Raw genomic sequence first — 14,015 nt, forward strand, 5'->3', positions numbered from 1 at the left:
TATAATTTCACTTATATAAGGTATATACAGTAGTCAAAAATCATAGAGACAGAAAGCAGAATGGTGGTTGCCAGGGGGTGGGGGTTAGGAGAATGGGGAGTGTCTAATAGATAGAGTTTTGGTTTTACAAGATGAAAAAGTTCTGAAGAGTAGTTGCACAAAATGTGAACATATTTAACACTACTGGCCTGTACACTTAGAAATATATATGTGGGTGTGTGTGTGTGTGTGTATATATATATATATATATATATATATATGTATTTTGAGATGGAGTCTCATTTTGTTGCCCAGGCTGGAGTGCAGTGGCACAATCTCGGCTCATTGCAATCCCTGCCTCCTAGGTTCAAGTGATTCTGGTGCCTCAGCCTCCCAAGTAGCTGGGATTACAGGTGGCCACCACCACACTTGGCTAACTTCTGTATTTTTAGTAGAGACTGAGTTTCACCTTGTTGCCCAGGCTGGTCTCGAACTCCTGGCCTCAAGTGATCCACCCACCTCAGCCTCCCAAAGTGCTGGGATTGCAGGCATGAGCCACCATGCTCAGCTTCTGTACACTTAGAAATATTAATAGTTAAAATGGTCAATGTTAGGTTGTGTGTATTTCACCACAATTTAAGAACCAGTAAGTAAAAGAGATAAGCACACGGTAGGCGCTTGACTTCATGCAATAGAATCACAATAAATACATGTTGAATGCAGATAGAAAGAAGTGGCTAGGCATGGTGGCTCACACTGGTAATCCTACAACTTAGGAGGCTGAGGCAGGAGGATGGCTCCAGCCCAGGAGGCTACAGCAAGTCATGATTATACTAGTACACTCCAGCCTGGGTAACAGAGCAAATCTTGTCTCTCAGGGATGGAAAGAAGTGATGCTGACTGATGGTCTCAGATACAGGGTGAACACGACAATGGGCATCTTTTCTTTACCAGAAAAGCCTTCCAAGCAACTATGATTAGTCACAGTTACCTTTTCCTTGAGGTGATAAATTAGTTCTCTTTCCTATTCTCATCTCAAAGTAAAAATATATTTTCATAGAAAATTCTAAGGATGGCATGGCGCTGAGTTCTACCTGAGCCAGAACCTGACATCCTGTATGTTCTCGGTCACTGGTAGCAGTGACGGCCAATTTTCTGTTGATTTCAGGGATGCAACATCCCAATCATAGAACTTCAGAACCACAAGGGCTCTGAGCAGCCTGTAAGATTGAAGGGATTTCTCTCTCGCTTAGTAAAAATGCATAAATACAGTAAACATTTTAAATAGTGACTTTTCAAAAGCCACAGGAGCCAGCAAGTGGCAAAGCAAAGCCTTCCCCCACACCTACAGCAGCAGACAGTGCCCAACTTCTTCCCCTTGGTCTCGTCTTGCCACTGGAGTCACTGCTCTGCAAGGGGGAAGGCTCTCTTTGTGGACACTCCAAGGCCCACCAGCCACAGCTTTTGCCAGGATCACAAGGGGAGACTGAGTCTGTTCATAATGGGACTCTCAGCCCAGAGGCAGGTGTCAGATCCTCCAGGGGAAGGGTGGTGGAGTGCAAAGAGAACATGAGCCCCCAAACGCAGCTGGCTCTGCAACTGCCTGGATGTTTCCTGGAGCCTCTGCTGTTGAACCCTTGTGAGCAACTCTGACTCACCCCATCTTCCCTGCCTGACTGTCAAGTCTCAGCCAGACGCAAACTCAGAGTTGACAGTGACAGGTAAAGTTCACCACAAGGGATTTGGTTATTAAGACCCCCGCCCTGCAGGACTCCTGGACTTAGAGTATTTCCTATATTTCTCATGAACACCTTTAACCCAGTAAGATGGAGCGGTGAAGCTCATTTCTGGGTCAGAAGAGCTGTTAGCCATGGGTGGAAGCCCATGTCCAGGTAAGGGAATGGGAGATGGGACGTGCAGAGTCAGGAGAACTGAACCCGGGGATGTTGACACGACAACCTTCCACACCCACTCTGAAGTTTGAATAACCAGTTTCTACCAGTTGCTTTGTGTGTCTGGGAGTGGCTGTCTTTCAAGAGGTAAAAACAGCCATTGTAATCTCTCCTAAAGCCTTGCAACAGACATCCCTCTACTCCTGTTTGCTGGGGTCGGGTGAGATAAGAGAAGTCAGCAGCTTTTTCTCCAAGAGTCAAAGCTGCAGGGTTTCTGACTTTGGAGAGACCTTGCAAGGCCTAGGGGTCTGAGAAGCATCAACGTGGCTGATTGCAGAAACACACAGTTCCACGGGGACTGCTGGACTTTATCTGAGGGCTCCAGGACTATTTTGCCCAGTGGGTTTATTTACCTTCCTATTGGATAAAATCTGACATACCTGGACTGGCTCCCTGAGACTTGAGCAAGTTTTGTTCCACTGTCATCATTCATTTTGGACTCCAAACACAAGCTGCTCAGATTATGCTGAGCTGGGTGGGCTTGGAGTGGGTTGGGGGCAAGAATTGCATCCTTCCAGACAAATAGAGGGAGTGCATCTTTTGCATGGACTGGGAACTGGGGAGTGGGTCAGAAGCCAAGTGTTTCACAGATCTCTTGCTTCATCCATTAATATCATTGGTGGAAAAGCACACAAACCGAATAGGAGGAGAATGCAGTCATTACCATTTCTCACTAATTTCTGGCTCTCCTTTATATGATTACTAAACAAAAACATAAACCTCTCCACATCAGAGCAGGTAAAACTGTCAGTTTCCAGCAGGGATACTGAAACAAACAGGCCATAAAGCTGTGTATCTTGGCTGGGCATCATTGTACGTGTCTATCGTACCAGCTACTCAGGAGGCTGAGGTGGAAGGATCACTTGAGCCCAGGAGTTTGAGGTTATAGTGAGCCACAATCACACCACTGAACCTCAGCCTGGGCAATAGAGTGAGACTCTGTCTCCTAAAAACAGACAAACAAAAAATAGAATACAAAAAAAAAAAAAAAAACCTAGGTATCCTTTGTCTCCCTGAGGCTATTCCCACTGGCACAATCAGTTCTGTTCCTTTAGTCTGTGCTAAAATCAGAAGAAAATCTAGCTGACAGTCCTTGTTACGCAAGGACGGCCAGGACTTCGGGGCTGGAACACAGATTTTTCAATTAATTATTAGGAGGTGCAGCAGTGGGGAGCACTTCCTCAAATGTAGAGAAGCAATGTGCAGGAGTGTGTATTAGCGACAGGACAAGCAGATTCCATAATTCTACATTTGGCCTGCAGGGAGCAACATCTCTCTAGCAATGACCACACCACACACTTAAACAGATACTGCAGGAAATGCATTTAATTAGCCAAGGAATGAGAGTTTTGTTTCTAAAAATTAAAAAAAAATTACATCAATATATTTCCACTAAGTAATTTCTAGTCCTGCATATTTTCATATAGAGATGTTGCTATTTTTCTGTTTACAGTGCTAGGTGCATAGTGGGCTTTTAACAAATAAACACTTATGGATTGTTCAGTTGGCTGAGAATAACTTAGACTTGCCTGAGGCATGGAAAATACAGGGTGAGAAGAGGAGGAAGTACCGACTGGTAAATGTGCATGGAAAAGCACTGTTACAGTTTGAATGTTTGTTCCCTCCTAAACTCACACTGAAATTTAATTACCATCCCAGTAGTTTGCAGGATTAAAAAAAGAAATTTGATTGCCATTGTAACAATATGTAGAGGTGGGACCTTTTATTTTTTTTATTTTTTATTTTTTTTGAGACAGAGTTTCACTCATGTTGCCCAGGCTGGAGTACAATAGCACAATCTCGGCTCACTGCAACCTCCACCTCCCAGGTTCAAATGATTCTCCTGTCTCAGCCTCCTGAGTAGCTGGGATTACAGGCATCCACTACCTCACCCAGCTAATTTTTGTATTTTTAGTAGAGGTGGGTTTCACTGTATTGGCCAGGCTGGTCTCAAACCTCTGACCTCAGGTGATCCACAAGAGGTGGGACCTGTAAGAAGTGATTAGACCATGAAGACTCTGCCCTTATGAATGGATTAATGTCATTATCAAGGGGGTGAATTTGTTATAAAAGAATAAGTTTGGCCCCTCTTGCTGTCTCAGCCTCTCTTTGCCTTTCAACAGTGGAATGATGCAGCAAGAGGGTCCTTGCCAGATGCCAGCACCTTGATATTGGACTTCTTAGCCACCATATCTGTGAGCCAATACATTTCTGTTCCTTATAAATTACCCAGTCTCAAGTATTCTGTTATAGCAACACAAAGCAAACAAAGGCTAGCACTTTCCTGTCTGGTTAATAGCTTGCCCAAGAAAAACAAATGCTTTTGAAAATTTATGAAAGATCTCTCTCTGAAAGCAAGCCATGATTAATTATTTTAAAAAAAGGAAACAGTAATCTTGGTTTTATAAATATTCCTCTTAAGTTCAAAGTTCATCCTTCATATGTATTAGAGAAACAAGTTCCAGGTTTATCCATGTTATGCACGTTTAAAGTTTTACATTTAGACTCAGCCCTGTCAAATGCATTTGTTCCAAACTGACTCAGCCCTCTCCCCAGCTAGATTCTGCAGAGACTGTGTGAAGCCGTCAAAGTCCACCCATCACTGAAAGGAGCCACTGAGATTAGTTTTGGCAGGCAGCACTGAGCAAAGAGCAGGGCACCCCGACCAGGGCTTGGTCAGCCTAGCAGCAGATGTGCATGTGTTCTTAGAGGCAACAATCTCCTCTCCCCGCAGAACAGGTTGTGGGCTCCCAGGGACTTGCACCTTTTGCTGGGACTTGCCCCAAAGCCATCTGTCTATCTCTCAGAACTTCTTGGTTTTCCAAGCAGCAAAGTATGAGCACCTTTACTGCCAACAGTGTCCAAGAGCACCATGATCCCAGGTGGACCCCTTTTCTGGAGGCCAGTAGCCTCAGGTAGCTTTGGAGGGTGGGCCTGCAGGGAGAGGGGCTAGGCAGTCTGTCTGTCCATGACACACTCCTTAGCCCCCTGGAGGGTGGTGGTCTTCCACAGAAGCTGCAGATTGGCATTTCAGCTTCACTTCCAGTGACACTGAGCCAACCAATGACCACTGGCCTCATTACAGGCCCAGGTTCCCCATCTGCCAGTGTTCATGGCCACATTGCTTCACAGGCTGAAGTCTCTGCAGGGAGAGCAGGCAGCAAGGTGACTAAAGCAGGGGCAGCTGGGAAGGAGACATCTGTGATCTCTCGACCAGCAGGAACACTGCCTCCCTGCCCAACCAGGTGTACATAATGCAGGAACCAGAGTGACTTTCCTTCACTCCTGAGCTTGTTTTGTGTTTGTTTGAGACAGGTCTTGCTCTGTCACCTTAGCTGGAGTGCAGTGGCACGATCTCAGCTCACTGCAGCCTCAACCTCCCAGGCTCGAGCAATCCCCTCATTTCAGTCTCCCAAGTAGCTAAGACTACAGGCATGCACCACCATGCCCAGCTATTTATTTTATTTTATTTTATTTTTTGTAGAGACAGGGTTTTGCCATATTGACCAGGCTGGTCTCAAACTCCTGACTTCAAGTAATCCTCCCGCCTTAGCCTCTCAAAGTGCTGGGATTACAGGCATGAGCCACTGTGCCTGGCCCACTCCTGAGCTTGTTATGTGTCCTCTGGGGGAGGCCCCAGCATCACTGCTGGCCCCAGCTCCCAGCCAGGGCCCCAGGTGCACATGCAGGAGGGACACGGCACCATCATTCTGCCCTCGCAAGGTGCCGAGGCTGTGAGTGAGCTCACCAGAGAAGGAGGGGAATCAGTGGGTGACCCCACAGCCAGGGCCTGAGCTCAGGAAAAGCGGCACTGTGGCAGGTGTGTGGTATGTCAGGAACCCAGAAGCTGCTGTCCTAGGCCCCTTTCCTCCCTACACCAAGATGTGGTGTAAATGAGGGGCCTCAGCTGAGGGACATCTTGCTGAGTGTCAGAAACAAAGGGATAGTCAGGAAACCCTGGGGAAAAGGGAATGTCAAGGTGGGTAGGCGAGGACCAGGGGCAGGGCAGCAGAGCCCCAGAGAGGTCCAGTGGGCACCAGGAAGGGCTGCCATCTTCCTCTGTGGGGCAGGCCCTGGCTGACGGCACAGTGGTAGATAGCCCCTCCCCACCCCACTCCCCAATCAACGTAAATCTCCACATACAACCAGGTCCTGTCCTCACCTCACCATGACAACCAGCACCCAGCTCGGGCCTGCACAGCCCTGGTGTGGACCCAAAGGTGGGGTGTGGGGTGAGGGTGAGGAAGGCAGCGTCCATGTCCTTCGAGGGCAAGGCTGGCCCCGAAGTGGAGCTCTGGCCCAGAGGAGAGGCAGGCTCCAGACCAGAGAGGCCGGGAGCTAGTAGAGTGAGGCCTCCCTCTGCCACCCCTTCCCCTCCCGGCCCATCCAGGGGAGACTTGGGAAGCAGGGGAGGAGCACCCATCACTTTCCCCCCCGGGAGAGCACTGAGGGGGCTCCAGGCTGGGTGGCCATGATGTGGTAGATGGATTCCCGGAAGCGCTGGTCCCTGCTGAGCCGCTTGGCCACCTCCTTTAGCTCCTCCATGTTGTTGGCATCCAGCTGGGAGGTCATGAAGGACTGGGATGGCTTCACTGGGAAAACAGGAGCCCGACAGTCCTGTGAACAGTGCTCCCTCCACGAAGGCCTGGCCCTGTCCCCAGCCTCACACCACCCCCTCACTCCCTTATGTGTGCCAAGCTTCTTCCAGTCCCTTCTCACCCATGAGCTTCCATATCCTTTGAGAAACCCAGGGCCCTGAGAATTCACCCATTTGCCCAAGGATGGTAGGGCCAGGTTCAAGGCCACACTATCGAGCCTCAGAGCTGGGCCAACCCTTCTGGCTCCCCATGTTGCCCTCTTCCTGCCTTGTCACCACCCTACCAGGGGACACAGACAGCCACACTCACTGTCATTCCAGGAGGTGCTAGACCGGCGCCGGTGGAAGCGGCAGCTCTTGATGCGGCGAGTGGCTGCCTTATGGATGTACACGGAGTTCTTCATGATCACGGGCATCTTGGCCTCCAGCTCGGCATTCCGGATGCACTCCTCAAAGAATCCTGTGGTGGCAGGGCCAGGAAGGGTGTGGTTCGACTGTATCCTTACCCTCAGCCAGTCCCTCCCCTCCCAAGGATCCTGGTGAGGTTGAGTAGGAAATATGCTGACCCCGTCCCTTGAGATTCCAGAGCCACCTGCTGAAGTGGACTTTCTTTGCCTTTCAAACCACAATCTGCAGCCATCTCAGGGCAGGCCTGCTGTGAACAGAGCTCTGAGCTTTTGATAAATGGAAGAAGCTCCGGCTTTCCCCCCACCGCAGGTCCAACAGCCACAAGAAAGCAGTGGTGCTGAGATGCATGCAGGCAGGTAACTGGAGAAGAAACCCTTCAATAGCCATAGAGCACCTCATGCATAGAAGAGCCTATATGGGGTTCCTGGCTCTACAGGGCCGGTATCCCATCTGGGGCTGAGTGCCAAGGTTGGGGGCCAGGACCCAGAGGCAGAGCTTACTTTTCAGATGGCTCACATCAGCCCGCATCCTCTCCTCCTTCTCCTTATTCCGCACCTTGGAATTTAGCCCCTGTTCCAGGCTTCGCAAGGCCCCCTCTGCCTCCCGGAGTCGCCTCTCCAGGTCCATGCGGACCTTCACCTCAGCCTGAGGTTGAGGAGAGGGAAATGAGAAGGAAGTCAGGTCCTGGAAGCAGCTGCCATCTTCCCCAGAAGCCTTCCCTGGTCACCCCTGGCTCAATGGGCTTGGATGGGAGTTATCACATCCTGCCTCTGAGTATTACCCTTTGAACCAGATGGACTGGACTTGGCACCTGCACCCAGCAGCTGTCTGTCAATGATGCAGCAGACTCACTGCTTTCTTTCGTGATGGTTCTACCCCTCGTGCCTGGCCATCTGGTCAGACCGACAGAGATAATTCATGCAGCTACCCAGTAAAGTACAGGGGTGGGACAGGAGTCTCCAGGGGAAGGGAAGGGCCCTGGCACCAGCTGCTCCCAGCAGGCCAGGTCACAGCACCTTGAGCTCCCGCTCAGCCTGCTGCTTCTCTGCTGTCAGCTCCTGCAGCGAGTTCTGCAGTGCCTGGGACTGGCTGGAGTAGAACTCACGCTCCTCCTCCAGGGCCCGTGAGCGCTCCTCGTTCTCCTTCATCCTGTGGGGACAGAAGAGGCACTTACTCAATGCTCACTCGCCAAATGGGATTGCCAATGGGTGGACAACTCCCCTTAGAGACTGGGCTGGAGAAACCTTGAATCCCAGGCTTCATGAGCTCCTGAACTTTGTGAGTCCAAGCACCCAGGGGATGAGATGGATGGTGTGGTCAGTGCTGGGAGCCCTAGGTTTAGAGTCAGAAGACTGGAGTCCTGGGTCCAGAGCTTGCTAGTTCTGTGACCTCAGAAAAATCATACAACTCTGAGGCTTCATTTCCTCATTTGTAAAAGGGGGCTTAAAAACTTGCCCAGCCTTCCACAAAGCATGGTGACAAGGACCTAGTAACTCTGCATGGTTCACACCACTGCACGAGATAATTATCAAGCCAGTTTTGGGTAGTGAAAGTTCTCTTCCCACTTTCCTGGTGGGGAAACAGAGTCCTAGGCAAAAGGAAGTGAGTGAGCCCTACTTGGTCAGTGCCAAGCAGAACCCAAGAGTCCGGGTGTCCAGTTCGAGGAAAGTCCCCAGACCCCAAAGCCGATGGTGTCCTCAGGGGTTGGGGCTCCCTCACCGCTTCTCTGCCAGGAGCTTCTCCTCTAAGAGCTGCTGCATCTTCTCTTCGATCTGCTGTAGGTTGCTATGGAGACCCCCGCTGGGAGGGGGCTGCTCACTCTGATTGGCCAGTGTCTGCCGGTGGTTCTCATTCTCCTCCAGCATTTCCAGGGTTTTCTTCTTCTCTATGGAGAGTTCCTGGCATGGAGGGAGGGAAGGAAATGAAAAGCCCAACTTAGGTTCTCCAAGGTGGCTGCCCTCACCTGCTTTTCCCTTCTGGGGAGTGACCCACTCCTCTCTCAGTCCTCTGTGGCTGCTGAAATGTCTTCATTCTTCTCCAGAGCTAAAAGGCCCAGATCTCTCCCGCAAGAGGGCAAGATTACTCCTCCATCAAGAGCCATAAAGGAACCCAAAGTGCCTTCCAGTGGAGACAGCACCTACCAGAAGGGGGTCGCATGATCTTCTGGGGTCCTGGCTCCTCCAGGGCTGAGTGAGGAGACATATTGGGCTTACGTGAAAAACACCCAACAGGAACACCAGCCCAAGAACAGATTTAGATGCTCTCACAAACAGAGCGAGGCTGCAGTGAGCTATGATTGCACCACTGCATTCCAGCCTTGGCAACACAGCTAGAACCTGTCCCCCCACCAAAAAAAAAAGAGATGTCCTCTCCATTTATCAGACTGGGATCTTGTACTAAATGGCATTACACAGAAGCAGAGTTGAAAATATCCATGGGAACCACCTCCCACGATGTGAAACAGGGAAACATAAATGAATAAAGGCTCCACAAGCTCCAAGGCTCCAGTCAGTCAAGGGAGACAAGAAACCCTTGCAACCTTGATGGTAATTCATGGATACAGCACAGATATGGGCCATATACCATATGTGCCAGGCCAACTTCAGGGGATGGGCTTGGAGAGACCATGAAGACACAGTCTAGTGAAATTCACAGTTTGGAATACACACCTAGCATGTTAAGTCCCATAAAATGTGTACAAAATGCCACGGGAGCCAAGAGCTCAGAGTAGATACCTGCCTAGAAAATTAGTGAAGCTTGACTGAGGAGATATTTGAGCTGAGTCTTAGAAGGGTGTGAATAGAAGTTCTCCAAGCAGAGAAGAGGTGGAAATGCTACACTGTGTAGAAGGAACAGTGTGGACAAAGGTATGGAGCATGACAGAGCTTGCTTCCTTGGGATACCTGAGCTCCACGGTTTGGAGCAGGGGTTGGGAGTCTTTGTGCCGGGCATGGAGGGGCAGCAGAGGGAAGAGTGAGGCAAGAGGGAAGGGGAGGCTGGGGCCAGAGTTTGTACTTGCTTGCCATGCTAAGGAGTTTGTACTTTGTCCTTGAGACATGTCACCTCCCCTTCCCATCCCAGTTTCTGTGGTATCAGATGATGGTGATGTGGCAGTTGATTTCCCTTTAGGTTCAATGTCACTCAGGAGCAGCTAAGTAAACAAGACACAAGAAGGAAGTGGTGGGTGGCTCCACTGCCCACCTTAACCAATCCTCCATCTGCCATAAAAATAAAAGCACCTGGCTGGGTGCGGTGGCTCACGTGTGTATTCCCAGCACTTTGGGAGGCCGAGGTAGGCAGATCATGAGGTCAGGAGATCGAGATCATCCTGGTTAACAAGGTGAAACCTCGTCTCTACTAAAAATACAAAAATTAGCCGGGTGTGGTGGCGGGTGCCTGTAGTCGCAGCTATTTGGGAGGCTGAGGGAGGAGAATGGTGTGAACCCGGGAGGCAGAGTTTGCAGTGAGCTGAGATTGCGCCACTGCACTCCAGCCTGGGCAACAGTTGAGCATGACTCTGTCTCAAAATAATAATAATAATAATAATAATAATAATAATAATTAAAATATAAGCACCAGAGGTGGATTTCCTGAGGCCATCGTGATAGCACGAACAAGCCTGAATTTGTCCTTTTGGGTCTGAGAACAGACACTTCTTGCTTTGGGCCTCATGCCTGGGCTGGAGCTTTCAATGACCCATAGAGAAGAGATCCTCTAGATCAGCACCCCTCCATGCCCATTTCTCTTACAGATCACCCCCTGGTGAAACACTGCTGGAAAAAACAGTGTCATGTGGTCCAACCAACCAGCCTGCCACCTGGTCAACTAACCCACCAGTGGCCCCTCACCTCCAGCGTCTGCTGCAAGGACTCCGTGAGGTGCCTCAGTTCCTTTTTCTCTTGTTCTACACCCTTAAGGCATCTTGCAGTCAGTTCCAGCTCCCTGTGGGGACAGAGGGCTGAATATGGCAGTGCCCACTCTCCCCACCCCCCACCAATCACCTCTGCATATAGAAATGCTTTTGCTTCACTTCCTGTTGGTACTGAGAAGGGCTCTTGAATGGCCAACCCCTCTGCACAGCTGGGCCCTGACAGCAGCAGTAGGGGCCTGGAGCTGAAAGGAAGTCCTAGCCACATGGGTTGGAGTCACTTCCTCCAGGTACACATCCATCTGTCACCTGGAATAAACCTAGGGCCACCCCACAGGCAGAGGGAAACACTGGAGAAACAAAGGGACCCCGGCCTCACCCTGTCTTCTCTGGACAGCACTTGCTAGAACCCATGGTCATTCTGACATAGAACATGGCTAAGGCCTCTCTCTGGGGTAACAAGCTCCTTGCTGCCTTCTTCACAAGCTTCAGTCACCTTAGGCTTTTACGCTAGTTTTCCCTCATCCTACTGGGATCCTTCCCTCATCCTTCCCTTCTCCTGCCCAATTTTCTAAATCCTACTCACCTTTCAAGGCCTATCTCAATCAGCCCTGTATTCAAGCCCACAAGGATCACAAGGATCATGCATGTGTCTCAATTCCCATAACATGGGAAATCTGCATGTTTCCTGGGTGCGAACCTGGTTTCCCCAACCAGATCATATGTCTACTCTTCAAGGGAGTGGACTTGTCTTCTATTCCTTCTAGTACCTGGCAACATTCTGGAAGCTGAGTAGGTGCTTGGCTATTTACTTAGTAACAGCCTCTGGGTTTTTCCCTCCTCAAAATACATAGTTAATTGACACCCTTGGATAAGGTAGTTATAAGAAAACTGTTTCTGGGCTATCACTGATTATGTGTGGTGATGATAATGATGAGGATGAGGATGATGATGATGACCACCACCACCCATGGCAGTAGTCTCCACATTCCTGGAGGCTGCCTCAGAATCACCTGGGGTGTTTTTTAAAAATATATAGATTTCTGGCCCAGTGCGGCAGCTCATGCCTGTAATCCCAACACTTTGGGAGGCCAAGGTGGGAGGATCATTGAGGTCAGGTGTTGGAGACCAGTCTGGCCAACATGGCAAAACCCTGTGTCTACTAAAATTACAAAACTTAGCCGAGCATGGTGGTGCATGTCTGTAATCCCAGCTACTCAGGAGGCTGAGGCACAACAATCACTTGAACCCAGGAGGCGGGGCTGCGGTGAGCAGATCGCACCACTGCACTCCAGTCTGGGTTACAGAGTGAGACTGTCTCAAAAACAAGCAAACAAACATAGAGAGATGACAGATGGATGGATGGATAGATAGATAGATAGATAGATAGATAGATAGATAGATAGATAGATATAAGTATATAGATATGTATACATATATAGAGAGAGATCTCTAGGCTCTACCTTCAAGAGATTATAATTCAGTAGATGATTATAATGTACAACCAGGTTTACAAACAATACATGGTACTAAAGATCTCAAATGACACATTCCCGAAAAGGACTATGCAGGAAAGACAGCGAATGTTGAGGATCTTGGCCAACAGCAAGCATCCCTAGGCCAGCATGTCCTGTCTGGCCCTGGGTGAGAGAGGCTTTCATGAAGGCAAGGGGCTTTGTGGCTTAGAGGGATGCTCCGATGCCTTATGCTCTAGTGGGCAGAAATGACCCCGTTTGTTTGGGGCAGAGGAGTCTGCAGATTCTTCTGGGAACACCCACGCCTGGAGCCTTGGAAGATAGACTCAAACTGGGATAGAGCCTGGAGCCTTGGGAAAATAGCATCTCTGAGGTGGGGGCCTCCTCAGGTCTGATGGGAAAGGTGGGCTCTGCATGCCCTAATTTAGTGGCACCCCCAATTCCCGGGCACCACCACCACCTCTTGATCTGCTCCTGCTCCATTCTCAGCTCCTGCACCACCTCCTCGAACTGCTGCTTCTCGGCCTCCAGCACCTGGTTAAGGCGCTCAAGCTCCTGAAGAGACCAGAGAGGAAGAGAGGAGTCACAGGCAGCAAAGGAGCCCTGAGATCAGGATCCCCCACTCTATCCCACAGGACCCTCTGGCATTTGGCACAGCCTGGGGCATGTGCTGCACCAGACCGGGAATTAAGTTCTAAGGCCCACTGGCACCACTCAATGACATGTAGTCTTGACAAACCCAAAATCCATGATGAACTGAGCCCACTGAAAATACATTTTGCATGCTGAAGACTGGGTTTAGGAACACTCCCAACATTACTCGCTGTGGCTGGAGGAAACTAGAATTCTAAATGTCTACTCCGCAGGGCAGCTTCAGTCACTGCCACCATCAGGCAGGTTGACTGTCCCTCACACCCGGAGAAAAGAGTGGTGAGTGTGTATTTCCATTCAAGATCCCTGGAGTGATGTCTGTTAGAAGTGGCAAGGAAAAGCTATTCCCAACCCCAAAGTCAGAGCATAAGGACTCTTTTTTTTCTCGAGGTACCTGGGAAGCAATGACTCCAGGTGACTTCGGCTTCCCTCTGCTCTGGCCCTAAAGTGGAGGAGAACTAGAAAATGCAAGACAGGCCCCAGGGGACCAGACTTGCCCCTTCAGGAATCCCAGGAAGCTCAAGTGTTTTCCCAGCAAGTATGCGTCCTCCAGGAGTCCTATTTTCCTGGGGTTCAGTGGCAGGTGGCATGGGGGGCACATTTCATGTAGTTTGGCTTGAACCATTTTTGTGACAACTGCTTTGTTCCTCCACATTTTACACTGTGGGAGGATATTATTTCCACATTCAATTCCTTTCTCATCTTCCAGCTCCAAATTCCACTCTCATTTTCACCTGGGGGCTTTGTTCCCAAATTTAATGGAAACCCCACTGGGGAGGAAGGCTGTCTATATGCAGAAGTTGCCATGGGCCTTGAGGAGATGCAAAGAAGGAATAAAATATGAGGATAAAATATGAGGCAGAGGAAGGAGCCTGCACTCAAATCCTATGACCTCCATCTCTAAACTACTTGCCCAAGGAGTTGCTATTTCTTTCCTTTCTAATCATTATTGGCACTTTGGGCATGGTTACAAACTGACCTCAGTTTGCCAAATGTTGTCACCACCAAGGCTGCTCGCTGCTCACTGGTATTATTATTATTATTATTATTATTATTTTTTTTTTTTTTTTTTTTGAGACAGAGTC

At 49.6% G+C, this 14,015-nt stretch overlaps 1 protein-coding gene across 2 annotated transcripts in view; it reads right to left on the minus strand.

The window, feature by feature from the left end:
- Window positions 1-5,456: 5,456 nt before the first annotated feature.
- The window catches only part of PLEKHD1 (pleckstrin homology and coiled-coil domain containing D1), a 46,279-nt gene continuing 37,720 nt past the window's right edge, over window positions 5,457-14,015 (minus strand). Inside the window, exons 7-13 of one of the 2 annotated variants that reach the window (XM_017859610.1) lie at window positions 12,740-12,834; window positions 10,785-10,878; window positions 8,656-8,834; window positions 7,953-8,085; window positions 7,437-7,581; window positions 6,839-6,988; window positions 5,457-6,523 (exon numbers count right to left, since the gene is read on the minus strand). In XM_017859610.1, coding sequence (XP_017715099.1) covers window positions 6,354-6,523; window positions 6,839-6,988; window positions 7,437-7,581; window positions 7,953-8,085; window positions 8,656-8,834; window positions 10,785-10,878; window positions 12,740-12,834 — 966 coding nt within the window. In that variant the 3' untranslated portion in view covers window positions 5,457-6,353. The remainder of the gene's footprint in view (window positions 6,524-6,838; window positions 6,989-7,436; window positions 7,582-7,952; window positions 8,086-8,655; window positions 8,835-10,784; window positions 10,879-12,739; window positions 12,835-14,015) is intronic. The other variant, XM_017859611.1, reaches the window with a different exon arrangement.

Source organism: Rhinopithecus bieti, unplaced genomic scaffold (genome assembly GCF_001698545.2).
Source record: "Rhinopithecus bieti isolate Rb0 unplaced genomic scaffold, ASM169854v2 scaffold_51230, whole genome shotgun sequence".
NCBI classification, from domain to species: domain Eukaryota; kingdom Metazoa; phylum Chordata; class Mammalia; order Primates; family Cercopithecidae; genus Rhinopithecus; species Rhinopithecus bieti.